Source organism: Gasterosteus aculeatus, chromosome 14 (genome assembly GCF_964276395.1).
Source record: "Gasterosteus aculeatus chromosome 14, fGasAcu3.hap1.1, whole genome shotgun sequence".
NCBI classification, from domain to species: Eukaryota; Metazoa; Chordata; class Actinopteri; order Perciformes; family Gasterosteidae; genus Gasterosteus; species Gasterosteus aculeatus.
Window position 1 is genome coordinate 6924560 of NC_135702.1, and position 26392 is coordinate 6950951.

The following is a 26392-nucleotide window of genomic DNA, read 5'->3' on the forward strand; positions in this document are numbered from 1 at the left end:
CCGGTTTGCCATGTGATGAACACACTATTGGTGGATACAATTGGAAAGATTTATCAGAGTACTTCTATGTGTAATTGGGTATATTTCTTACAGGCTGAGCGATAATCACACGGATTAGATGTTAATGATTAAGCACTCCAAAGGAACAGACGGGGCATTTTATCCTCGGTCTCACATGGTAGGGTTTCATTTCCTTATTCATTACTTTTTTCTCTCTCTTTTTGGTGGATGCTCCATAGCGCCTTGAAAAAGTGTTGGGACGCATCTGAACGAGCAAATTGAAGGTAGCTTCAACTGAACAACCGGTACAAAAATCTGCCGTGGCTTAATATTAACCTCGTGACTCTTGAGCCTGGTCAGGTGTTCGGCAGCGCACCTGCAACAAACTACCACATGAAAACGACACACACTGAATCATCATGAAGCCATTCCACACTTGTTTCAGTCTCCTACGGAGGATCAGGCAACTCTGACATATTAAAATCAACCAACCTTACATACGTGGAGCCACGCACGCGATCACACTCGCCAGCGGCAGCAGCAGGGCAGTAACTCAAGGCCGAAGGAGGAGGCTTATTCTTTACCATGGGTAAAGGCGCCAAATCATGTTGGTATGAAGGGGGCTATATAAATGCAAATTGTATTGGAGAGCTATTAGTCCTGGGAAAGGTTTGTATGTAAATGGCCTACAGGACAACGGCGGCGCACTCGGCCAGTTCAGATTAGTGGTGTTTGTGGCAAAAGTGCTGCAAAAGACAAAACTGAAGGGATAGACGGAATATGCAATTGCCTGGTGGTAAATCACGGCGAACAAGGTGAGCGGCTGAGTAATTGAATGACCGAGGCGTTTCCGTGGGCTTCGTTGTGCGTGCGGGAGAGCTGCGCTGAGGTCTGTTACCTGTGTGCATTTGTAAGTGGCCGTGCTTTACGGTCATTTCGTTCATGCCACAGATTTTCTCTATAAGCAGAACGGAGGGAGGCCACAAGCGTGTCGAAGCATTGCTAAATAAATGACACTGCCGATGTTTATTACCTTGTACCTTAGGACGAGACTTTGCAATTGTCAATAGAGCATAATGTGTTGACTGGAGAAGCTGATGGGGAAATTAGAGAATGAACAAATCAAATATGACTGTGGATGCCGCACATTTCGTGGCAAGTAGTAGATTAAATAATGAGGTGTTTGGTTTGACAGACAACACAAGCGCAAGGCCGCCCTCTAGCTTTAAGTACGGAGACTCACGGATCCTCCACACCAGCATGCAAAATACAGAACTTTATTAACGCCCACATACCAAATACCACGTTACAAAAATAACGGTTGGCAGAACAAGCAGTTTGATTACTATGTACATATTCACAGTATATACATAATAAAATATGCATCGACAGGGTTAAAAGGTTACATTACTGTCTTTAAAACTGCTACATAGAATTCACACTGCCGATTGAAGACGGACTGACAAAAGTGGTTCGTACAAAATTTTGTATGGACATAAAATTCAAGTGCAACTTCGGTGGTTCAAGGATCTTTTGTTTTCATTTCTTTATATTTTTGCAAACCCAGGTCATCCCGTCCTGGAAAGAAAACAACAATATGTTTGTGCTGTTAGAATTAGTGAGATTCAATGTGAGCCGCAGCTGGAAATTATGTTGACAAGTAATGCTGAATCATTTTTGGGGCGCTATAATAACAAATCAGGATTTGAGACTAAAAAATTTGATAACTGGCTGGAATTTTCTGTGGCTGCCGATACCATTCTCATTGGAGACATGTCTCTATGTGGCGGAGACACAACAGCAAAGCCTCTTTGGTTGTTCGAAACATGCTTAACTTTGGAGCTTTAATCCGTGCAATCTTATAAATAGCTGTAGTTTGAGCAGGGAGGGTCTGTTCACAGTTCAACAACCAAAGCTCAAAACAGCAGAAAATAACTGTGAATAACTGTCTTCACATGACACGCACAGAAGCAACACATTTCTTTTTCCGGTCGAGCAGTCATCCTATTGCACAAAGTCAGATATATGTTGGCTTGCTTAACATTTACCGCTGCCTCTAAATTGACTCACACTGACCAATCTGAAATACACAATCACATGTTTGCTTGGTGCTGGGAGTCATTCAAGTGATCGCCTAAGCCACCCTGCAGCTCGAGCTGTCCCAACCCTCTCCTCTCGTGTGTGCAGACTGTGTGTACTGTATTTACCTGCAATCCCTGAGCAGTGACTGCAGAGCAGGCCTGGAGTTGCCACATTCGATCCCGGATAGTGTGCAGATGGAGACACTCTACCAGCTCAGACGTTGGGGTGGCTGTCGCCAGGTCCTGCTTGTTGGCGAAGATTAGCAGTGGCACAGCAGCGAGCTTTTCCTCCTCCAGCAACTCAAACAGCTCCTGGGGGAGCAGATACACAATGGTTGTCAGTGACACGAGTGACAATTGTGTATTGGAGTGAAAACACAGAATTATAGCGACTTTTCGGCTTTAGTTGCAGCCAACGCCAGCATAAAGTATGGTTCAATTTGACTCCACTCCTACAATGACAATCTAAGTATTATTTACTAATAACACTAAGAAATATCTCATCCTATCTTATTATGTCACAGAAACGGTAAAGTGCATCTCACCAGGCTTGTCTCTTCCAACGTTTTCCTGTCTGAGCTGTCAATCACATAGATCTGCAAATGACACAGTCACAGATATTAAAGAAAATGGTCAATAACATGGATGATAGATGTGGAATTTGTTAAATTCTGGCTATGAACTATATCAGAGACGGCCTACCAGTACATCTGTGTTCTCAAAATAATTCTTCCAGTAGGGGCGGACCTTGGGCTGACCTCCAATGTCCCAAACATTCAACTTGAAGCCAGATGATTGAACACTCTTAATATTAAAGCCCTGGTGAATAATGGCATAATGGTCAATGCATTATTTTACACAGATGAATTAAAGCATGATTTGGAAATCCGGTGACTGGAAAATGCAGAGACCTATCAATGTGAGGAAAGTGGCGTATGCATGTTTGTACTTGTGTGGGGGCGATGTGGCTGATGTCTTCCTCTGCCAGCTGTTTCAGCAGAGTGGTCTTGCCGGAGTTGTCCAAGCCAAGCAGGAGCAAGCGCACCTCCCGCTCCGGAGACCGCTTCAGCCTGCGGAGTATGGACAGCAGGCCCTCCAGCTGGATCAGGGTGCATATTAGAGGGAGTGGACTTCAATGCGATGGCAGGTTTTAAGGGTGACAACGGTAAACCTCTGAGCGCTTTCTCATTAAGTTGTTACATGGGGTTAAGCACAGATCGTCACATGCCAGCACGACGTCAGGGTTTGGCGGAGGAAACGTGACGTGTGCAGGAGGTTTAGGAAGTACCATCCGCAGCATGAGGATTTAGCTGTTGGCAGCTTGCAGTGACCTACACATCTATCTGGCCAAAAGCTCTCATTGGCCAAGATTGAGACATGTGCACAGTGAATGGGGTTGTGTCCAGAGAATGGTAAGAAAGGCTTTGGCTCAAGCCATTTGAACTCTGACATTAATGCACTGTGCCAAAATGTAGAAACATGCAGATTGTCCACAGATAATTTGTCCGACGGGCGCATAACGTAAGGATTTTAGATCTTGGTTTCTTTGTTTTGGAATTTGTGGTTTGTCTTCTTGTATTTTTGTGTTGTCTCATCTGTCTCTAGTAAGCTATATTTTTTATCTCCCGTAAAGCTTTTAATGTCGCAACTGAATGATCCTAAAATGAAAATAAAAGATTGTTTTGGTTTAAAACTATTATGATTTGAAATTACCATCTTAAGTGACATTATCAGCGAGCGACAGTATCAGTATTAAGATGTTGTAGACATTTTATCACAGTAATAGACCCAAAAACATCAATAAACATCATACTAAAGTACACAATGATATTATTTTAGAAAGTTATAACTTGGCACACGTCTCAAAACAACAGCAGTATTATTCAATGGAAATACAAAAACAAAATCTCTGTTATTTCCTTAGTATTTTCCAAGTACCATAACTCACCATGTTTTCTTCAGTTGTTGGTGCTGTTGTGGGTCGCTGAGACGAAGTGGATTAACGTTGATATCTTTCAAATCCCGCTGCTTGGTAAAACACACGTCAACTTCTGTCGCCTGGGTAACCGTGACGTCAGCGTAAACAACGTGACGACGTCTCTCAGAAAGTGTCCCATGATAAATAAGGCACTAAAAATATTTGCATGACTTCTGTGATTTGCAACGTGAATAATTAGCCAAATCGATTATATTTATTAAGGAAACAATTTAAGTAAGTCATGTTTGGCATTGGACTTAAATGTTCGATCGGCAAAGGACTAATCACTAATCGATAACACTCCTTACGGTGGCAATTTGCCTGGGAAAGAACAGGAATAATTGAATTTGCATTGCGTGAAAGTGAAACTAATTCATATGTTTGTCTGCGTTTTCTCGCGCGCGCACACGGCGCCCCCTGGAGCTCAAAAAGGCGAACTGCGTGTCGTGCCGCTACAAACTGTTTCAAGGAACAACACAAAACACCAGAGCGGCGGACTCAACGGTTAACCTGAAACAGTCACCTTCAGTCACCTCAGCACCGAACGATTCGACCGACTGCTTTATGATTCCCGTCGTGTTAACGGCCGTCAACCCAGAAAGATGCCGCAGAAAGCACTGGGATCCATTGTAGGTCTGCTTTGTACCGGGACCTGTCTGGTGCAGGTAAGCCCGTCGCTCGCGCTCCCGCGGTCGGCCCGGCGCTCTCAGGCGACGCCGAGGCTTTGAGGGTGGGCGAAGGCCCCTTCTGCCGATGCTTTTTGTCTCCTCCACAAAGGGAACTGGGCATGGTTCGCGGATGACGTCATTTAGTCAAAGTTTTCAGTTATATTTCGACAGTTTACTTGCTGGACATCTTTTGTTGTAGGTTGTCGTCGTAAGCGGCGCGAGTGTGTTTTTATTCCCTGGATTTTACAGTTGGCTCTAAGATTAACGTTAGCCGTTGCTAAATGGTACCCCGGCACAAATTGACGCGTTTATTCATAGTTGTTATTAGCTCGCGGAAACAAGGCAGTCGGCCTTGAGCAGTTTGGTAGCTTTAAAGAACCACAACTGCAAACTTCATTCGAAGTTAGTTGATAACGGGATAACCAGCACAGTGTAGCGTTTCACTGCCTATTTGTTTACGTCCTGACCTTGTTTGGCAGTAACATTGACGTCATTCTCAAAGGCAAAGTCACTTTTAATGTTTTATTGTTGATAGTCACACTGTGCCGCCGTCAACAGAGTCTGATGGCAAATTCCCTCGCTTACATTGAAGAATTGTGAACTTAAATATTTTCCTTTTTTTTTTTTTTTTTTAAACCTCAGAAAATTAGCACGGACGTGCAGAAATACACAATCACCGAGGTTAAACACATTCTAAAAAAAACAACAACACACGTCACTCTTGTCAACCACTCGCTAATCAGTTCCTTGTTGACCCGTGTGATCGAGTGTTGACTTTCCTTTGTGTGTACTTCTTGTGTGTGTCTGAAGGGAAAGGAGTTCTGTTCCGGGGTCAACAACGAGCAGTACCGCTGTGAGATGGGCTACTGCTGCGGAGAGACAGAATGCTGCACCTACTACTACGAGCTCTGGTGTAAGTTCCCACCCGCGATCCATCAATCCGTGTTATATTCCATGTCTACGGCCCATTTAGCCCTGGCTAAACGTGCGAGGATTTGTTAAATCTGTGTTATTTCATACTCCCTACAATGCTTAAATTGACTTTATTATGGCCGTAGACTTCCCGCCCGTTTCCTTTTTTTTTTTTTATATTCTGTCGGCCTGTGAGTTACCTGTACACGAGGATGCACGTGTCACATTGTGTTCCCGTGCCCTGGTAGGGTTCTGGTTGGTGTGGACCCTTATCATCATGCTCAGCTGCTGCTGCGCCTACCGACACCGCCGGGTTAAGATGCGTCTTCAGCAGGAGCAACGTCAACGCGAGATCAGCCTCATGGCGTACCAGGGCGCCTCCAGCTCTTTCATTTCCCCTCCACCGCTCAATCTACGTGAGTAGGCTTTGTGTTTTCTGCCATGTGCACATTGATGATTCCCCCCTCGTCTCCTTTTAAAAAAAAAAAAGAAAAAAAAAAAGAAACGTTTCGCCATCCAATGTGGCCGTGGGCTTCTCAGAGGGATAACGTGCATGTTAAATAGAGACTAGGCGTTGCACACTGGGCGGCGGTGGTGTGAGCATAGAAGCCGAGATGATCTTTACCATAGCAACTCTTTCCAGCACCTCCCATGGGATCCTCATGGTCCTGCTGGGAGATTCAATTAGTTCTCAGATCTGCCCAGACCAGTTCCTGCTGCTCTATAATAAGGCTGTCTTTGGTTACTTACTTACTCCACGACGTATCCCACAAATTGATCCTCAATGTACCTGAACGGCCCCCGGAACAGCTGTTCCTTTTTCCTCAAGGAAACAACCACTTTTTTTTACTGAGAGTGAGTCATTTCGTCATAGTAGGAGATGCTGGTCATCAGCCTCATCTTGTCATACTTCCTGTGAACCATCCGAGTGTATAATGGAGATCATGATGTCAGTGTCGGCGGGGCATTTGCAAGCAGAGAAGCCTCACAAAGGTCAGTGGTCACTGCGGACGTTTGCTGACAGTTAATATCGTGTTACCTAATACCACAAACGGGAGTCGGCCAAGGTGTTCACTTGTTACGAGTCATGGGCCCAGAGTGGACATGTTTTTTTAAATGTCAAGAATGGAAAGTCAGACTCACACAGAGGTGTGTGTGTGTGTGTGTGTGTGTGTGTGTGTGTGTGTGTGTGTGTGTGTTTTGAGCACTAAAGCTGTTTTTTTATTCGTGGATTTTCAGGGTTCTGGAACGACTGCAAGCTCCCTGACTACGAGGAGGTAGTAGGTCACCCCCCCACGCCACCTCCGCCGTACTCTGAGAACCCCCCGGAGGCCGCATTCCTTCCTCAAGTGAGACAGCTGAGCGCCGCGGTGCCCCGCCCCCTGCCCGGGGGAGACGCGAGGGCGGACAGCCAGGCCTCGGGCGGCTCGTCGGAGCAGCAGCAGGCGGCGACGATGTCGACCCAAGCACAATGTCTGGTCGAGGAGAATGTGGAGGCATCAATGATTGTGGAGGTTGAGGAAGAGGACGAGGACGAGGAGCTCGTCACTCGGCGTCGCCACGTGACCGGCGACTCAGGGATTGAGGTGTGCGTTTGCCAGCTGGACGTGGATGAGTGCTCGGGGCTCGAGGAGGAGAGCGACGAGGAGCACCGGCTGTGCAAGGTCACCAGTCAGGACTGCTGCTCCGGACACCAGCAGCCGCCCTTCAGGCCCAAGGAGCTCGGCGCCGAGCTGCCCGGCCAGACCGCCAGCACCAGCACGGGAGACCACATGGTGTGATCCAACTTAAACGGCCAACCAGCTTGGCTTTCTGCTCCACGTAGGGTGACGTCATCGTCATCATCATCACCATCACCATAGAGACTGTTTGTGTTCATCCTTTTGATCGACACATGACATGGTGATGATGACGACAACGACTAATTCTTAACTGCTCCTGACGCGGCAACATGAATAACATTGTGTGGACAAAGTCCATTTCTTTTCGCTTTTTTCTTTTAGTGGAAAACAAGAAAACAAACAGTCTGTTTTCATTTTTCTTATTTTTGTTTTCTTAGTATTTGAATTGACGAGGGCGTCACAGATGGTGAGACAACAACAAATGATTGTGACTGTTCGGCTCCGCTTTCATGTTTCCGTTTCTGTCTCGCCGCTCTCCTTGGCCAGAGCATCTCTGGCCCCCCCTCCAGCTGACATTTTACCTCCGGCGGGGGGGGGGGGGGGGTGAACTAGGAGCATACCGACACGGTCAACGACATTTCTCCCTTATCCCCACCGTGACTGAAGCCGAGGAGTCGGAAAAAAAACAACCCCCCCGCCCCCCTCGAACACGGAAATGACTTGAGCACACATTTCGCTTTCACCCAGAGCTGTGAACATTATTATTATGTCAGCTCTGAGGTCATCGCAAGCGAGCGGCTCGTGTGAAAGTCTGGCACTTTTTTTTTTTTTTAACATCTGGGGGGGCGACTCGCTCACAAACACAGCAGGGGGGGGGTACAAGAGGTGGTTCTGTTTTGTTTCTGGGTTGTCAATGTCATTTTTCTCTCTTTGATATCCCAATGGTGATCTGCACAGCTCTGTGGTCACCAATAAGCAGCATCAGTGGTTCTATTGCCCGTGTGCACGACGTCTCCCCACTTTTGGGCTGCATTCAACTCCTCCAGGAGCCAAGAAGGTCATGACACCACTTTTGCTCATCATTAAGAAGCCTTGTGTGCACAAGTGAGCGGAGGAAGGAAGGAAGGTGGGGGGGGTGTTGTGGTGTCTCTGTGTAGCGCTGTAGCCTCTGGTTGCCGTACTTGCTCGGCACAGAGGTGGATGACTTATTAAAAGCACTGGTATTTTGCATGAGGCATGACTTGTCTGTGTTCATGATTAGTGGTTTCCAGTAGTTGAACTAGTCTCCTTTTTGTGATTTGAAGACGAGCAGTGACTGACGAGCCGGTGGATGGCTCACGGAGAGGTGGGGGGCCTCTGGTGGAGTCACTCCATCGACTGTTGAAAAAAAAAATAAATAAATTAAACTTCCATTAACCACCTAACAACAGCGTGCGAATCCGCCGTGAGGCTTCCAGGAAACTCGCAGTGTTGAATTCAAGGCGGGTTCTTCTGGTTCTTTTTGCGTTGTGCTCGGAGACTAAGCCAAAAAATGCCGCGGCCCGCTTCAAAGCGGCAGAGTGATTCTGCGTCGATTTTAGAAAGTAAGACCTGAGCTTGTTTTTCCGAGAACGTGCGCTCGCTTCACGAGAAGAGGATGCGGTTTGAAAAAGATTGAAAGCCACGAGATTTAAACTGTCCTGCTATGTAGTTTTTGTATCCGAAGCAGGTTTCTCTTTTTAGTTTTTATTTTGGAAATACTGTGCGTGTTGTTATTTAGTTAGTTGTGGCACTGATGGAAATCAAGGATTCATTTTGTGTTTTGGAGGACGTCAATTCCGAGAGATTACTTTGTAACTTTCTTGCTAAGCTGCATTTTGCTTCTTTGTAGCCGTATGCAGAAAAATAAAAAATGGGGGGGGGGCTTTTGTTCAGAGTCTTGAGTAAAGTGGAGGTCCATGGTTTTCCTTTTGCCAAACGGCTGCTCTGCCTCCCCGGTTTTTAAGGGCTTTACCGGGTCCTCTGCTGTGGACAAACGTCCATCCTTCCCTTTCCCCGATGGATTCATCTCCTCCATGTTGTCCACTAAAAGCCACAGTTGCCGAGATCCACCATCTGAATGTGGTGAGGGTTTTTTTGTGGGGGGGGTTGGAAGGTATTCTAATGTTGTACTGGAGCTCATATTTAACAATAGCTGATTGTATACGACTGTGTTTGTTAGGCTTTTACTCTGCCTTTTTTTTTTCTTTAATTGACGGAGGTGCGTGATTTTTACCACTTAATGATAACAATCCCCTCTCGTTTGTGTGGTGGTCAAGACGGTTTCCCGATCTCAGGGTTATCTTTCACAAGCAGTGCTGGAGTTTTGAATTGATCCCCTTTATGACCGACCAGTCTCATTGAGCCAAAGCGGTCATTTAATGATAACGGTTTCTCCGTAGTTACTTTTTCCTTCTGCGTCACGCATCTCTGTAGTCTACTATAGTTTACTCAACTAGGCTATGCAAAACTAATCCTACTGTTTATATGCTGCAAACCCTTTTCTCTCACTCGGTCATTGGTCAGGAGTCCCCCAGTACAAGCAATACAACTCCTGAGTACTCGTTGCAATGTACTGTAATCTACTTTGTTTCGGTGTGCGTACATGTATTTGTTTTAAGAGAACCTGTATAAAAAAACAACAACAACAACCAACCACTTGTAATTCTACCTGCAATGATGTGAGGATGTAGGCTTCAGTGTCAGCTAAGAAGCCATTCGTTTTTTTTATTAATATAATATATATATATAATCTTTTTGGCTTTTTCCATCCCTCAACCACTAACACTTTCTACTCCTGACATCATTGAGATATTGAAACTGGAGGGCGTGGTTTTCCTTGGAATAATTTGTTTGATATCTTTTTAATCCGTTTGTCACATTTCCATCCCTCGTCTTTGTTCCACTAATTTCCATCTGTTTTCTCTGTTACAGCGACAGCGTTCTGACTGTTGCCTTTTTAATCCTCAGTTATTACAGCGCCAACAGTTGCAGAACGTTTTATATATTATACACATGAAAGACCTCAACGTGGAACGTAGTTGGCTTAAATTAGGTCACATTTGGGTGCTACAGGCAACTTGTAAAACTTTTCGTTTTTTCCTCAACTGTAGATTAATACCAATGAGATGCGACGGTTGACCCATTTTATTTTTTTCCCAAAATGAGAAACACTGTTTCTACATTGTTTTGTTAATAACTAAACAAGGTGAAATGAGTGGTGAAGGACAACTTTAAAGCACTGAATGATCGCTTAAAACCCCCTTTTTTTTGTAGTAAGAAGTCTTCTGTGTACTCGTTGGGTCATCATTTGTATTTTATTTTTTTAATAAAACAAAGCTTGGCACTCAACTGACTGACATTCTTTGACCCGAACCGTAATCTGTTTAGCAGCCTTGAGTATGTCGCTGTAAACATTTCTAAAGCCTGGGAAAAAGAACCTCTGCTTCCTTGAGCACTTTCACAGGAAGTCAGCAGAAAAGTCGGATGCTGCAGCTCAAACTTAACTTTCTAAAATGAGCTGTTTTCCAGAAGATGGTCCACTCTTTGACGTTGCAAAATATTACTACATATAACCCTTTCAATGCTAGATGTCCTAATCAACGTTCACATCGGTCTTTAATGAGGCAATGGAAATAAATCCAATAAATAAAAAGATGGACGGATACATGAGGCACGCGGTTCTCGTAGAAACGTACGGATTATAAATAAATTCGTGTTTGTCAAAGTGGCTGCAGGAAAAAAAAGGAAGTCCTTGGTCGCTGCACAAACCACTACACAACCTGGAGATGATGATGTTATTGAGGTGAAGCCGCTTGCTATTTCCCACAACGGAACAAAGAGGAGTGGTCCTCCTTCGGTCGGCGCCGGCCTGTTGGGTTCACTTCTGTGTCGTACGACACACAAACGCAGAAGCCGTGTTTTTACAAAATAAGAGAGACACTAACAAAAGAAGTCATTGAAATTCCATCCAGTGCAAAGTTCATTTCTGGTATCTAAATGTATCCATCTTAAATATTTTCAGACTGATAAACATTTTGTTTCTCAAATACACACACACACACACACATGCACGCACAAAACCCGCGGAGGGGAACTGAGACACAACGTTTCCCCGAAACACACAATCTGTGACACATGCATCAATGGGACTGTTCTGTTTCCCGTGTAAACCGAGCCCGGACCGTTCATGAAAAAACAAATGTCATGCATGTTACCACTGCAGGTTGAGAATAAACAGCACACAATATAGTGTGTCAAAATGATAAGCAGGTAAAAAGCACAGATATACTTTGCCTCTAAAGCAAAGAGTAGAGATCTTTAAGGAGCGTCAGTAAATGTGGCATCATTTGCCTTTAGTGCTATTTGGTCAGCGCTTCAAGTCATAGTGTTCAGCAGGAAAACACTGGACACCTTACTGTACTTTAGGTGCTTTTTCTTCACACAATAGGATTTTTTTTTGTACCATACTAGCTGCCCGTCAGATGTCATACGGCACGTCTGCCATGTAACAAGTACAGAGGTGGAGATGTTAAGGCCGAGTCGGTGTGTGTGTGTGTGTGTGTGTGTGCGTCAGGCGAGAGTTGGACGGAGGCTCTTTGCAGCGGCCGATACGTCTCCTCCGTCTCTCCCGTATCGATAGTGTCCTCGGGGTAAAACCGGCAGTGTCTTGCTTCCCGTCTCGGTGTCTCCTCTGTGTCTGTATAGTTTCGGTTGGTTTTTCTTTCGTCTCTCAGTAGAAGCGCTTGCGTCGGCTCTCGCTCCAGTGGCCGTAGACCACCACGCCGATGACCACCAGGAAGATGCAGCCCAGCATGGACAAGAACACGGTGAAGAAAATCGCTATTCCGCTCATCCCTTCCTCAGTCTGACCCACTGGAAGAGAGGAACGAAGCAGAGGGTCAGCAGGCGGGTGGAGAGACGACAGGTGGAGGGTGGGATTGGTGCGCTTATTACTCATTTACACGACTGCGTGTGTGTGTGTGTGCGTGTGTGTGTGTGTGTCTTTCTCACGTCGGAGTAGCTCAAAGTTATCCACGCTGGGTACAGTTATCTCCTCTTCATCCTCCTCCTCCTCCTCCTCTTCCTTTGGACTCCGCAACACCGTCAGTTGGTAGAGTTTCAGGGAAATGATGTCGTGGTTATCTGCGCGTTGAGAGTCACAAAACACGAGGGTGTTTACGAACAACGCACACTGCGTCCGATTAGGGGCTAAAAGGACACCATTAGAAGTATTACTGGAATTGTAACCTCAATTCAATGCACGTGTGGTTACCTGAGAGGTCCCCCGTGACGGCCGTGGCTCCGAAGTAATATCCTTTGGGAAGCCGCACCCCGGGTATGTCGAGGCAGTCCCTCCACTCGTGTTGTCCGTCGATGTCTATCATCACCTAAAAGGACAGAAGCACGTCAGGGACTTTCGGAGACGGGGGAGCTGAATGTAAAGGCCCGGATGAAATCAAAACGAGGGTCAAACTTTCGCCGCTATCGGAGGCGGGGGGGGCGGGCGGGGGGGGGTCCCTCACCGTGAGCCTGCGGCGGACGTATCGGATGAAGAGGAAGGTGTCGTGCTTGAGGTTGCGCACCATGGCGTTGCAGCCGCCCAGCTCCGTGGGCCGACCGTCCCTCTCGTGGTCGTAGCTGACGCTGCCGTTCCCGACCATGGCCAGTACGAAGGGGAAGATCCTCTTGTGGTCACGAGAAGAGAAAGGGGGGGGGGAAGATGGTGAGCGCGATGAGGAAATGCACCGAGATCAGCCGGTCCCTCGTCGTATCGCTTGAAAACGAGGGTACGTTTGAAGTCAGAGAAGCATGCGTAAGGGCCGAGAGGTAAGTGGTAGGATTGGGATCATCTAAAAGCAGGTTACCTGTGTGCGAGGAGAGTATCTTTTCTTCTGCGCCTGCCTCACGTGACGGCACAAGAGAACAAAGTCAGTACTTTTACGAAAATATTGCAAGAGCACTCAGGCCTGAGACGTAAACAGTGCCGCTCATACCTCCAGGTGTTTCTCCTCATTGGGATACGTGTCCACAAACACACCCAAGCCGGTGAAGTTGTCCTTATTTCCAAATACAGGACCTGTAAAATAATAAGACAGTGTTAATAGTGTCGGGTCTTTTTTAATGGGCTGATATAGTAAGTAAGATGTCCTACAGCGCTTACCTTTCTGCCCACGTTCCTTAGTGTACCAAATGGCCAGCCCATCCCCATTCAGGTTCTTCTTTCCTTGGCCGTGAATCTTAAAGTGCACCTGCATCTCCCAGTCCGTCAGATGGCACGGCTGAAAAGACGCACACGGGTTCAACAAAGCCACTGAAGCACAACAAGGAATCCAATGTTGATCTGAGCGATACTCGGGTTGGTATATTAGAGACAGATGATTATTGTGGTAAGTTGAGATCAACAACGAAGAAGTCAGTCGCTCTGAAAGCCAACCCACTCTTAATATGTATGTGTATTTCCCATCACTGATAAACCATTGACCCTTTGATAACTCGCTTCTTCAGCATTTATTACGATGTGGCTGCACTATAATACTACAAACACGTCTTTGAATAATGCAATGCAAGTCAGCGGCATCCTGTGCAAATGGAAATGATGTCATAGCACGAGACTGCAATCCCACCACCACCACCACCACCACCACCAATACTCACGAGGCGGCTCCACACTGACCCCTGCCGGCTCTGCTTGTCAGGTGTGAGTCGCAGCTGGTCGGTGGTTACCATGGCATCCCCCATCAGCTCCCAGTGCGAGGAGCCCAAGGATCCCACACCTGGGCACATAAGGAAGCAAAAAGATGACAACAGAGAGAGATCAGTGACCCGGAGCGGTTATGAAGAGTCACCTGTGTTTGGGGGGGAGGAAAGGTGGCACTACGTAATGTATCTATGAGAGGTTTCCAGTATAACGGGGTCGTTATTTTAAGAAAGCGCCGGGGGAACAGATCCAGATGTTTTTGGGGATAGAAAAGCTGGAAATTGAGAATAGTTTTGACGGCTCGATGCGTTGTTCTGGAAAAATCTGTCCCCCAGCCCGCGGTGCACCGCTGTGGCCGGTCCGTGGTGCACGCAGCGTTACCTTGGTACGGCTTCGAGAGGGAATACTCCCGCTTCAGAAACTCCTCCATTTCGTGATCGCCGTCGGCAAAACACCGACTCGAGGCAAAGAGAAGGAAAGCCAAAGTCCAGTGTGGTTTAAAAGACATTATTTTCCGTCGGAACGGTGATCTCGGCTCCCAGTGATCGCTACAGCTGCGGGCAGCCATCGTGGGTCAGAATTCAGCCCACTGGATCGTCAGCCGGCCTCCTATTGGCTGGCCGTGCTGCATGGCTCGCGATCATTGGTCCGTGTGGGTGTCGATTAAAATGCACGCTTTTAATTGGACGTGCTGCAAAATCGTTGGGTTACGTAATGGCAATAGAAATCATGAACTAATGTATTAGATTGGAATTATGTACACGCTGTATATAATAAAGTAAAATATGAAACTTGTGCTAATATTAATTATATTAATTAAGGGATTTATGTAGGCAACCGATACATTCTTTCCCTCCATACATCTTGGACGTCCATAAACTTACTTGTCAGCGTATAAGCATAACTTTAAGGTACTTGTATGGATTTAACCCTGTGACCACACGTATCTCATATCTTAATAGACCAGCTGCTTTTTTGTAATTCTGAAACTAAGAGATAAGTAGCATGCATGGCAGCTATAATGATTGCACAGAGATTATGACGGCAGTGAGGTGAGTGACGTTGTGCTTTTTGCTGCTGCCCCCCGTAGATCAGGGTGCTACGTAGCCGCGCCCCCTTCACGGTCTCCGCTGCCAGTCGGTTTTCTCACTACCGAGGGATGCACTGAAGGAAGGAAAGCATGGAGCCCACCGAAGAAAAGACGAGCAAAACGGTCGACATATATCGCGACACATGGGTCCGCTTCCTAGGTACGTATCGTTTCATTTGTCCGACTCGTTTGTTTGTCTTTTAAATAGACAGTAATGAACCAGCGGACGACACACATGTAACCTGCATGTCGGCTGCCTTCTTGAAAATCTATTTATGGCAAGGTCATTTCTTTAAAAGAAAAAATGTTGTTTTTTTAAACCTTAGAACATAATGGACAAACACAGTCGTCTGTTCTTTTTTGTCCACGACGTAACGATGGTTGACCGTAGCGTGAAAAGCGTTCTAGTCTCCGGTCCGTGTCAATAAAGGTTGGTTTCGTAGTTGAGGAAGTGACTCACGCCACCGCAACAAAACCGAACACTCCCTTGGAAGGTGCACATTCCTGTTCCCTCTTTTGTTCTTCTTCTTCTTCTTCTTCTTCTTCTTCTTCTTCTTCTTCTTCTCCTGTTAGCTGAGAATGGCATCAAACAATAACAACAACAACAACAGCTGAAGGTCATTCATGCTGCAGCAGCTGTTCCCCTGCATGTTTACAACTGGACAACGGCGACCATGTCGAGTGGATCTATTTATCACCTTCATGGATTTATAACCTACCTGCTCAAATCTACAATCGTTGCTCTTCGGGGTGTTCCCTACATACATACATACAAACAAACAAACAAACAAACAAACATATATATAGTATTTTTATTGAGAATATTTGAATATTTACATTTGTGAAATTCCCCGCAGTACTCTTTGTATTCATTATTAGCATTCTGTTAAAATCAGTGCTTCTGTGCAATTTTAGCAAAGGATTTTTTTTTGTGTTTCACTAATGTTGGGATAATGTTATAACTGGGATAAAACGTTATTTGAGCCCTATATTACATATCATTATGTCAGGGCAGGGCATTTGGTTATCATAACTGGGTGCCTTGCTGGAAGCTAATCTTATCTGTGCTCTTGTTATCTGCCTCATTATACCAGTCTTATCGTCTTACATGTGCTTCTGGAGTTATTGTAGTGGACCGTTGCCACTAAAGGTCGTAACTCCAAAGTCCCTAATGATGCTGTAGTGCACAGCGATTCGTCTTAAATTATTAATCGCCTGAAATTAAATCATATTATTTGTAATAAGCCATCCATCTGAATCTCTTGGCTTTGGTGGCGAATTAAGACCATGAAGTTATTGTAGGCCTATATGTTTATTAAGGAAATCCCAAATCAAAACTGAAAAGTGTGTATTACAACGACCATATCAGAGGTTTTCATTGAATGTGGCTTATGGCTCAGGGGACTGACACAACGTCCGAGAGGAAGTTGAGGTCTGTCGGCATCTTGCATCTTGCAGCATATTCAGACAGACAGACGGTTACTTGATTATTCCCACATAACTACACTTATGATCTCAGTCTCATGTGTGTTTCTGCGTGTTTCCCCGCAGGCTACGCCAACGAGGTGGGGGAGGCCTTCCGTGCTCAGGTGCCAGTGAGTTTCGTTCGGGGAACCTACGCTGTGGCCACCGTGTACGTTACCGCCGATGCTGTGGACAAAGGGAAGAAAGCAGCCGCCGTAAGATTCACCATTTGCAGGCGTTCGCTTCATCAGCGGATGAATAAATTGATTGAATCGTGTGGTTTTGTGTGAATACGTGACCTTTCGCCCGTGCCTCTCTTCCTCGAGGCCCACGGCGACAAACCCGGGAGGGCGACGCGGGTGGCGGCGGCGGTGGTGGACACGTTCGTGTGGCAGGCCCTCGCCTCGGTCATCGTACCGGGCTTCACCATCAACCGGGTGTGTGCCGCGTCGCTGCACCTGCTGGCCAGAACCACAAAGTGGCCCCTGCCCGTCCGCAAGTGGACCACGACCGCCATAGGCCTCTCTACCATCCCCTTCATCATCACTCCTATAGACAGGTCGCTCTCGTCGTGCCTTTTGGTGAAATCCATTGAACGGTGCTCCATTGCGAGTTCGACATTTCAGTGTTTCCCTCCGTTTTTTGTGCGCTGCAGGTCGGTGGATTTCCTGCTCGACTCGAGCCTTCGGAAGCTCTACCACGAGGACGAGAAGGAAGAATGAGGACGGATCATCAGGCACTAAAGAATGGGGATGAAGAATTTCATGGAGCAAGACCCGACAGCCGGTCGCGAATGCATATAATAAAATAGATTTTTTTTACAAAGTTATTAAAGTCGGCTGAAAGGGAATTCGTGCTTCATGAAATATCTTGGAGGGATCCTTACGTTGAACCTCTCTGGGCAATCTGGGTAGAGACAACAGCGAAATGCTTATCAGGGCTGTAACAGTGTGACATTTGTTTAAATATTCACGGTGAAATCCTTCTTATTAAAGTATTCCTCGGCAGGGACACTGTTCTACTCCTCTGATCCTCCCTACAGGGAACCCCTACAAGGTTACAAACTCCCCTCACGTCGACAGGATTAAAGACAAATCCTCCCTTGTGGTCTTTATTTACCCTATTACGGGGTTCTACAATGCCAAAAACAAAAGCCAGTTTTCTTTAATGCTTCTCTTATTCTTGACTTCCTTTGGCTGTTTCTGGTTTCATTCTGAAAACCAAGGTGTCTGTTACTTTAAATACATGTTTCATGTGCACGTTTCATGGTTTCGTTTCACCTTGCTGGTGACGGGGGGCCACGTTTGCACCGGAAGCATGCGGTTGTCTTACGAACATTTCAATATAGCGTTGAGCTACTCGAATACTTGTGGAGGCCGCTGGAGAAACGGGTTTTAAGGGATTCTCTTGCACGTTTTTATTTTTTTCACTGCTTTTCTCTGAGGAGCCGAGTCATAAACTGTATTTCATGCTGAACTATGCAAAAGGAACCTGATGGGGAGGCGGGTACACGTGTGGCAGTGATAGTTCTCTCTCTTTAAAGATAAAGAATGTGGTGACGTTACATGTCATTTAGCTGACGCTTTCTGTCTAAAGCGACTTACAATAAGTGGAGGTTGTCATTGTCTTCTTTTATGTACTCCAATGTAAAACTCAAGCAATAAGTGTTTTGTGTTAAAAAATTCTCTTTGCTGTTGGGAATAATGTTCAAGGGGAGAGATGAGACTGAAATATACAACTATATTTTCAATAATATTGAATTGTCAGTCCGGGAAACAATGCACAACGTTTGTGTTTAAATTGCTGCTTTGAAATATTGTAACCCGTGTGGATTCAGCGCACGCGGCGACGGATGTTTTCATTCACTCAAGTTAACTTTGACCTCCTGTAAGTTCGAGGGTTCCGACCTTTTAATTTCAGACAGCGTGACTCGTTACAGCAGGGAACGCACAAGAGTAACACTGTAACATGGCCGAGGCCCGTAAATGTAATGCAGCCGTAATATTTTTCATGGGCTTTTTTTCCTGCTTTGATGAGCTTGGTGCATCCATTGGGAAAATGTTCAATTTTAACACTTGAGATTGTTTACGGGACTTTAATTGTCATTGATCGGTTTTTAAACCTGTTTTCAATGTTTTTCTCTTGAATTTTGGGTTTTAATAGTCACATTTTCAGCTTTAACTGAAAAGGGAAGATTAAAACCTCAAACTCCATGTTCACCATGTGGAGAATACAGTGTTTTTGTTTTCAAATGAAAGCAGCTGTTGGAAGCCGAACTTCCATTTGTAACAGTGGACAGCCACTATAAAGCAGCCGCCCTGCTCTGTGACAACTTCTGACTTTGGGAGGAATAAAAAGATGAAAACGCCACAGTTTGATTTGGAGTTCTTGCAAAGTTTATTGGCAGCGTTCATTCTTCATTTCATTGTTCATCACTCTTGCCACCGTGCGGCTTCCGGTGACAACACCTTTCCAAAGTGTGATTTCTATCTTTCTTTCTTTGCGCCGGCACAGTTTCCACTTCCTGAGTAACTGTTGCATTGAGATCAAAGAGGCCCAATCAGAGAAGCCCAATCCAAGGGGCCGTTTAACCAATGAAACGCATGCTCCGGAGGGCAAGCCGCCCTGCGGTGATTGGCGGGGGGGCCGCTTGCAGTTACTCAGCTTGATGGAGGCAGGAGGCCACAGCTGATGCCAATCCCGTGAACAAGGAGCCTCCTTAAAGGGCCCAGGAAGCACCAGCAGCCAGAAGCGCAGCCATGTCTCTTCTCAATCTGGTGTTCGCGGCTCTCTTGGTGTCGTCGACGGCTCGGGGGGGTAAGAAGAACACACAACCTTTTTAAAAAAAAAAAGAAATGTTTTTTTTTTAATCTACATTTGCTTTATTCTTTTTGTATCTGTAAAAAAACAATCTTGCCGAGTCTCCCGCACAGCTGACCTCTTGACACGCCACAGGCGTTCACCGAAACCTGCAGGGCCAGTGGGTGATCACCAAGGACGACCCGCAGTACGAAGACACAGACTTCCTACCCGATGACGACAGCACGTGGCCGGACAGCACGTGGCCCGACAGCACGTGGCCCGCGAGCACGCCGGGGGACGTCGCGCCTGTGACGCCGGAGGACTACAACTCGCTGACGACTCTAGAACCGCATAGCATGACGGGACAAGGTGACCGCGGTGCTTTCACAATCCAGAGTGTCGGGGCCCTTTTTTATTATTTAAAAACGGTGGCTGATCTTGTTCCCTGTTCTTTCCCGAAGAGGGAGGCCTGGCGGTGTGGCAAATCGTGCTGGTGGTGTCCGTCCTGCTGGTGTCCGTGGTGGGGTCTCTGAGCGTGGTCTACTACATGTGCATCTGGAGAGGAGGCCGGATTCACTATCAGCCGCAGAAGGTGGATTATACTTAAGAAACCTGACAAAAATGCCAATAAAATGAACTTTATGTAGAAACTGAAGGCTTCTTGAATGTTTTTGACGGTTTATGGACTCCATGTGGGGCTTGTTGCCTCTCCTAAATGTAACTTAATCAGAATTTGAACTTTCATTAATTAACAAACTCCTTATGAATACATGTTTATTCGAACATTCGTTTCCCTTGTGGTGGTTTGCACGATGTGTCATTTAGGCAGAACAGTGGTTTATTGGTCAGGTTATCAACTGGAGTGTAAATTAAACTGTTACTTGAGCTCTACTATCACTTTTTGGGTGCTTTGAGTGGCCAAGCATCTTCATGTAAACCCTATCAGAGTGTTCATGAGCGGTACGCTCTAGTTTTATAGTCTAGTGGTCATCTTGACAATGGCCTTTAATCATCCTGCATAACTTTGCCCCAAGTGCTTTCTCAAATAAGATTGGATTGTTTTTAATTCTAAAGGGGCTTCTCTGAAACTTCAATTCCCCTCTTGCTGTGCCCAGTTATTATAATGGCCACTAGAGGTCCTCACCATCACTATTTATGGCTTGCTCCACCTATCTGGACACAACTGAAGATATGTTCACTTGAGCAACGCTTTCACAACAGATTTGTTAATACGTGGTGCCTCAAGCACCTGTTTAATGACTCCAGTGACGGACATTGGGTCATTCATGCATTGGATTTGAAAAGATTAGCAAAAGTTAAAGAAATCTGTCTGAATTGAGATTTCTGTAGATCGCTGGCCACATGATTCAAGTACCGATCCCTCCCTGTGAACGTCAATGGTCTCATCGTGATGGGTGTAAAAGTTGCTGTCTACTGCACATTTTTTGCTATTTAAGGGAAATTCCCAACTTGATGTGTCATTTTCTGAGGAAACCTTTTTAAAGATTTTGTGTATTCCAGCTAAGGCTCTTCTGACACTCAACCTAAGCTACCACTGTTGTTCGCTGCCTTTGGCAAACATTTTCCTCAGTTATCTTCATCACGACTGGCAGACCGCCCAACCGTTACCCATAAAAGTAATGTTTAATTCCGTGTTAAGCAAGTAAGCTCGCATCAAACCCACAACTGCTTAAAGTCCCCCCTTGAGCAATATCAGGTGGCATTAGGGGGCCCAAGGAGACCAAAAGCTGATGAATTGAATTAATCTCCCCTCCTGTGATGGATGGGCCTGTTCGTAGGGGGCTGGAAAATGGGGGGGGGGGGGCATTGTTCATCTGTCACTCAGATTGCCATGTCCCTCTATGATTTGTGTCTGGGTTGTGAAGGCCACAAGTGGCCAAAAGACCTCCTCCTCACTCGTCTCAAAGCTTTTTTTCCCCCCCATTAAATTGCTGGCATCCATAAGAGAGAAACAAACGCGTGTTTGACTCTTTATTTTATACAACAGTTTGCTGGGGTGAGTTGTCAGATAAAACAAATCCCCAAACATGTATAATATTCAAGAGGTGTGTAATTGCATAATGTATATTTTTCCCAATAGTGTGGAAGTTTGTGTTCCTTCCATAAGTTTACACAAAACTGAATTGCTTGTATAATTGGAAATAAACTGTCCATGAAGAGCCCAAATAAAATCCTTCCTGGCGGCTATTATCTCTTCATTTGAGATCACCTGATCAACATGGGTAGCGTTCTATGCTGCCTCACATTTTATGCCAACAAACAAATTGTGATCCAGCTTTTTGGCAGTGAACCCAATTGGGGGCAACCTTCTTGGCTCCGAGTCTTTAGACTCCTTTGTTTCTCTAAAGCACCTGCCCCCTTCAAAGGCACCTGCTCCTCCAAGGGAACAGGTGCTTAAAGGTGATTCAATAGAGAAAACGGCTCTAATTCCTTCATGGCTTTGTTGCTGTGTGTGGATTACAAATTAAGAGATAAAATCCGGTGCCTGAGAGCAAGAGATACTGAAAAGGATGTGATGCCACCGTTGCTGTAAGTGAACAGAGCGAGCGAGCGAGCGGATCGAGGTGTCATAAACTTGACCAGAAAGTAAACGCGACGAGCCGACAGCCGCGCCAGCTCCTCTGTGAGGCCGAACTGAGGAAAAGGACGGCTTCCAGCTAAATGCTGAAGTCAGCACGCTAACATGCTCACACGCATCGGCCTGACATGCTGAAGTTCAAAAGGGGGATATATATATATATATATATATATATATATATATATATATATATATATATATATATATATATATAGTATACATAAAGATATATCAATGTTTAATTAGCTACAATACGCCTGTTCATTTGAATTCCTCTCTTCTCTCACTCACACACACACACACACACACACACACACACACACACACACACACACACTCAGAGCTCTCAGTGCCCCCCTTTAGTGAAGGATGTGTTTGCGTAAAGGCCACTTTAAGGGCACTAACTGAAATGCTCACATGTCGATTTATTGAGGTCAGCAGAAGGCTACGTTTAGAGAAACAGAAGAGCGCGTTTGTTTGGATTGATTTTCATGAATGATTTTATGCTTCCAAACAAAAGACAACTACAAAGGAAATAAGGCAAAGCCACATAAAAAATGAAGGGCAAGGCCAGAGTCGTGTCAGTGAGCATTACGCTGATAAATATCAGTCTGTGCCTGTGAAACGTGGAGACAAAGAGCGTGGCTAATTGTGCTGAAATATTCTTTTATGTGAATTTGATCAAGTTCTTTACTCTGGAGGGGGGTGAAATTAACACTATGGGACATAAGTGGTATTGTTGTTAGGGATTTGTTTTTTAAATTGTATCTTAAGAGGATAAAAACAACATTTAAGCTATAAATGCAGGGTTGAACTAATGATCGGCCAGTGAGACTCATAGAAGTAAGTTAAATGAAATGGATTATATAATTAAAAATAGAGAAAAAAAAGATAATTTTGGCAAACACAAAATACAGCACATATTGCCAAATCCGACCTTTATGTTGACGGAACGGCTCGGAACAATTCTGATTCATGTGAATCAATATCTATTGTCTTGATACAAATTCAATAAGCTTAACAAAGGGCAACATGACGTCGCTCGTCTTAACAAAGAGGCTGTCAGTGATGAAGTGGTGATTCGTGATTTGACAGCGTGCCGCGTGAGACGGGCTGGCTAATCTGTATGCTGACAGGCAGCTCTCTCTCTCTCTTTGTGAAATGAATTAGGTGAACATGAAAACTGAGTAGACCTTCAGCAATACATTATGTATGAGGAGCTTGAAGGCCCCTACTGGATTCTGTTCAGGTGGCATCAGAGGATGCAGCCAGGTGGAAATGCTGGCCGGTCACTTAAAGCACACTATCTGTGGTAATATTTCTACTTGAAAGCGCATGCATGCGGCTTCGGCTGCATTCTTCTGCTTGCAGGTTGAACGGTGCAACACAAGCAGGTTTCTACAGCGGCCACAGAGGAGGTTTACTGGGGCAACAGGGGATTAAAGGCCTCGCTCTAACCTTCAGGCTATCTCCTACCTTGCATAACCGTAAGCTGCCATTTGCAATTTAAATTAAAATCTATATTTCGTTCTTGCACCCGATTTACAAGTTACAGTACTTCTGCAGTTATCATCCTCATCCGCGGGGTTAGAGAATCTTTGCAGCCCACAGGTCATCTGTGTATCAGTGAGTTTGACAGCTTGACATCATTTGTAAATCAGATAACAAACCATATGAGCTCCCATACCCAATGCCCATCCTCTGTAGTTTTGAGATAACGTCTAATTTCCCTTCTCTCCAGTAATCCCACAAAGACATCGTCGGCTCGCCGCGAAATCAATATGGTGGGGAAACACCATTACAACAGTCTTCACAGTGCTTGGGTGAATCATTCGAGATCACAGATGAACATGCAGACGCAGGCAGACGCACACACACACACACACACACACACACACACAAACAGGTACGCGTACTCCGTGTGTGCTTTGATACTACCAGACTAATTCAAAAGTACAACAGTGCTCAGTTTGATTTGAATGTGTTCCAGCGCCTGGTGACACGTCTTTGGCACATTGAGAAATGTGCAAGAAATATGACTGAACCATTATAAGGATGGATTATAATTGGTGTATTGGGCTCGCTGGGGATTGTGGTCAATAGAGGGTGTCCATGATATTTAAATAAAAAACTGTAAATGATGGCACTGAAGGACAGGTGAGGCTGATCACCAAAGTCAGTAGGATTCATCCTCTGACGACCATGAATGTGTACAAAATCAGACACATTTCCTCCTTTTGGTGGAGCTAGAAAACATCCTCGTCCTCGGGATTCAGCCTCTGGAGAAAAGAATAATCTGTCAAATATATCAATCATAATAATCTGCAAGATGTTTTTAGATCGTGGCAAAACAATGCCAAACAAAGTGTGTTCAGCTTTTTAAATGTCGTGATTTGCTGTTTAGCTTTGGAAGAAATGTCACCTTGGCCTCTGGGATTATTACGTCCTCCCATTTAAGAGACCAAGTAAACCTAAAAAAGAGTAATCAACAGACTGTATGATAATGGAAGTCATCTTTAGCTGCAGAACCAGTCACATGAATAGAAGCTTGACAGACAATTATGTAGAAAACAAGCACTCGAGCAGTGGAAACAGACTGAAGTACATGCAAGGTAACATGCCTTTACAGAGCTGCAGTCGGTGTACAGTGAACGGACGGGCAGACAAACGGTCCAGTCTCCTTCTGGAAGCAAAATCACGAGTGGGGGAGAGTCGGGGAGCCACAACAATGAGCGCATGACAGTCTAAGAAGAGTTAAGCCTGTAGACGTCCTGTGATTTAAAGTATCTCGCCCCCTCTCCCTCTCTCTCTCCTTCTCTCTCTCTCTGGCACTGCTATAATTTTCCTGGGTGGAATGATGGATGAGGCGGTGTCAACCCATGTTCATTATAATGCACACCATCTATTCTTCCCAGCCAGACTCTCTGCGCTCCAGGAAAAGAGAGAGAGAGAGAGGACAGACTCTCATCTGATTTTGTGGAGAGAATTTGCTGCTAGGTGTGTGTTAACCTAGCACACAGTGATCCATCAATCACTAATGAAGATACTGCGAGGTGACACAGCTTGTTCTTTAAAAAAAAAACACAATCCTCTCTGAGTACGAACGATAATTGCCCTTGCATGTTCTTATGAGCTTTATCCTTTGCGATTTGCTTGTTCTAAATTAATAACGAGCTCGCGCCGACAGTTAGCTGTATGCAAAATATGCATAAAAACATCTGGAAGCAGTGTTTGTCACCATGACCTATTTGGAATGTAGGGAAGGCCGTGCAAATTGCATTTTTTTAACCTCTTACTACAAGCGATGGGAACCTGCAAGGACACATTTTTATAACAAATGGAGGTTGTTTTACACTATAGAGTTTTCTGTTAACATCAGTTTCAAGTGGGCGGGGCTCTGTTACACAAACATTCATGTACCAATGAACTTCACCGTTTGAATCAAAATGATAACATTTGTGGTGGTCTGTCAATCAAATCTGGTCATATGATATGGGGACAGTCGTAATTACTGAGGTTGTCTGTAAATCTGTAGCCGCCCCCCCAAAAAGGAAAAATAGGAATCTGTGTAAACTGGAATTTCATGTAGCAACTGTTACATAAATTGATTTATTTTCAATTAATTAGTGTTACTTGCATGATGCTGCATTTCAATTAAGAATCTGGTCTGATTTTTCGTTCACTCTTGACTCTTGACTCTTGACTCGTGAAGTACATTTTTTTCTCACACTGATAGCATCTCGTCCTATCAGCCTCCCGCCAAGTGTGCCAAATCGCGTGTGACGGTCTTTTGAAAGCCTTCAAAGATGTATCGAACGAAAATGGGAGGAAAGTCTCCGAATGAGTTCTGGATCATTCTTGGGATCAATAACTGCCCGGCTATAAGCCCTCGCTCGTCCATCCGGCTCGTATACCTTCCTCGGCCATGTGGCCATGTGCGAGCTGCTTCCTCACGTGAAGCCAAAGTGATTCATGTCACAATAGTGCTCATATAATACTGACCTTAAAACTGTTTTACCCAGATGTGTTGCACCAAAAAACCACACAGCTGTCTATAAGTAGCTCTCCTATTTACACTCAGTTGACATCTCTTCCATGTAGAAATTCAGCATGACTGGCAATAAATTCTGAAGCAGAAAACAAACTACTGCCACTGTGCAGCCGTCGAATGTCGCTCTGCGAAGATGTGAAACTCCCAATGCTGCCACATAAACATACAAATCCTGTGTGCCGTGTTCACCTGACTGCAGCGGTTAAATAACAGTGGTGGATTCGAATGCCAACGCTGTGTGTGGAAGTTCAACTTCTTGTGTAACTGTTTATCACTTATTCAAACGTGTTCTCATCTAAGTCTTCACCCAGTCACAGGGACGTGCAAAGTAAAGCACAGCGACAAGAGATTCATAAAAGGACGGTTCATTTGGGCAGTTTAAAAATAGTGGCACTTTTACAACTAGG

The 26392-nt window shown here is 45.2% G+C and overlaps 5 protein-coding genes across 5 annotated transcripts; 3 read left to right on the forward strand and 2 right to left on the reverse strand.

The window, feature by feature from the left end:
* Nucleotides 1–1261: 1261 nt before the first annotated feature.
* On the reverse strand, nt 1262–4984 carry LOC120832141 (ADP-ribosylation factor-like protein 3). Its single transcript, XM_040198206.2, has 6 exons — nt 4030–4984; nt 3031–3180; nt 2784–2900; nt 2627–2677; nt 2208–2393; nt 1262–1578 (listed from the first exon to the last, which is right to left on the reverse strand). Exons 1-6 carry the CDS (start codon nt 4030–4032, stop codon nt 1540–1542), a joined length of 546 nt encoding a protein of 181 aa, XP_040054140.1. The 5' UTR covers nt 4033–4984; the 3' UTR covers nt 1262–1539.
* wbp1 (WW domain binding protein 1) lies at nt 4152–10630 on the forward strand. Its single transcript, XM_040198205.2, has 4 exons — nt 4152–4724; nt 5538–5640; nt 5888–6055; nt 6879–10630. Exons 1-4 carry the CDS (start codon nt 4662–4664, stop codon nt 7418–7420), a joined length of 876 nt encoding a protein of 291 aa, XP_040054139.2. The 5' UTR covers nt 4152–4661; the 3' UTR covers nt 7421–10630.
* On the reverse strand, nt 10578–15057 carry lman2la (lectin, mannose-binding 2-like a). The gene is made up of 9 exons (XM_040197291.2): nt 14361–15057; nt 13937–14055; nt 13443–13560; nt 13276–13358; nt 13147–13179; nt 12805–12966; nt 12555–12669; nt 12293–12424; nt 10578–12154 (listed from the first exon to the last, which is right to left on the reverse strand). The coding sequence occupies exons 1-9, from the start codon at nt 14545–14547 to the stop codon at nt 12012–12014; spliced, it is 1092 nt and encodes a 363-aa protein (XP_040053225.2). The 5' UTR covers nt 14548–15057; the 3' UTR covers nt 10578–12011.
* A 12-nt stretch (nt 15058–15069) lies between these two features.
* On the forward strand, nt 15070–18903 carry mtfp1 (mitochondrial fission process 1). Its single transcript, XM_040197292.2, has 4 exons — nt 15070–15229; nt 16621–16748; nt 16860–17092; nt 17189–18903. The coding sequence occupies exons 1-4, from the start codon at nt 15160–15162 to the stop codon at nt 17253–17255; spliced, it is 498 nt and encodes a 165-aa protein (XP_040053226.1). The 5' UTR covers nt 15070–15159; the 3' UTR covers nt 17256–18903.
* Nucleotides 18904–19189: 286 nt separating this feature from the next.
* LOC144388205 (uncharacterized) lies at nt 19190–19985 on the forward strand. The gene is made up of 3 exons (XM_078087777.1): nt 19190–19350; nt 19489–19704; nt 19797–19985. The coding sequence occupies exons 1-3, from the start codon at nt 19293–19295 to the stop codon at nt 19940–19942; spliced, it is 420 nt and encodes a 139-aa protein (XP_077943903.1). The 5' UTR covers nt 19190–19292; the 3' UTR covers nt 19943–19985.
* Nucleotides 19986–26392: the final 6407 nt, after the last annotated feature.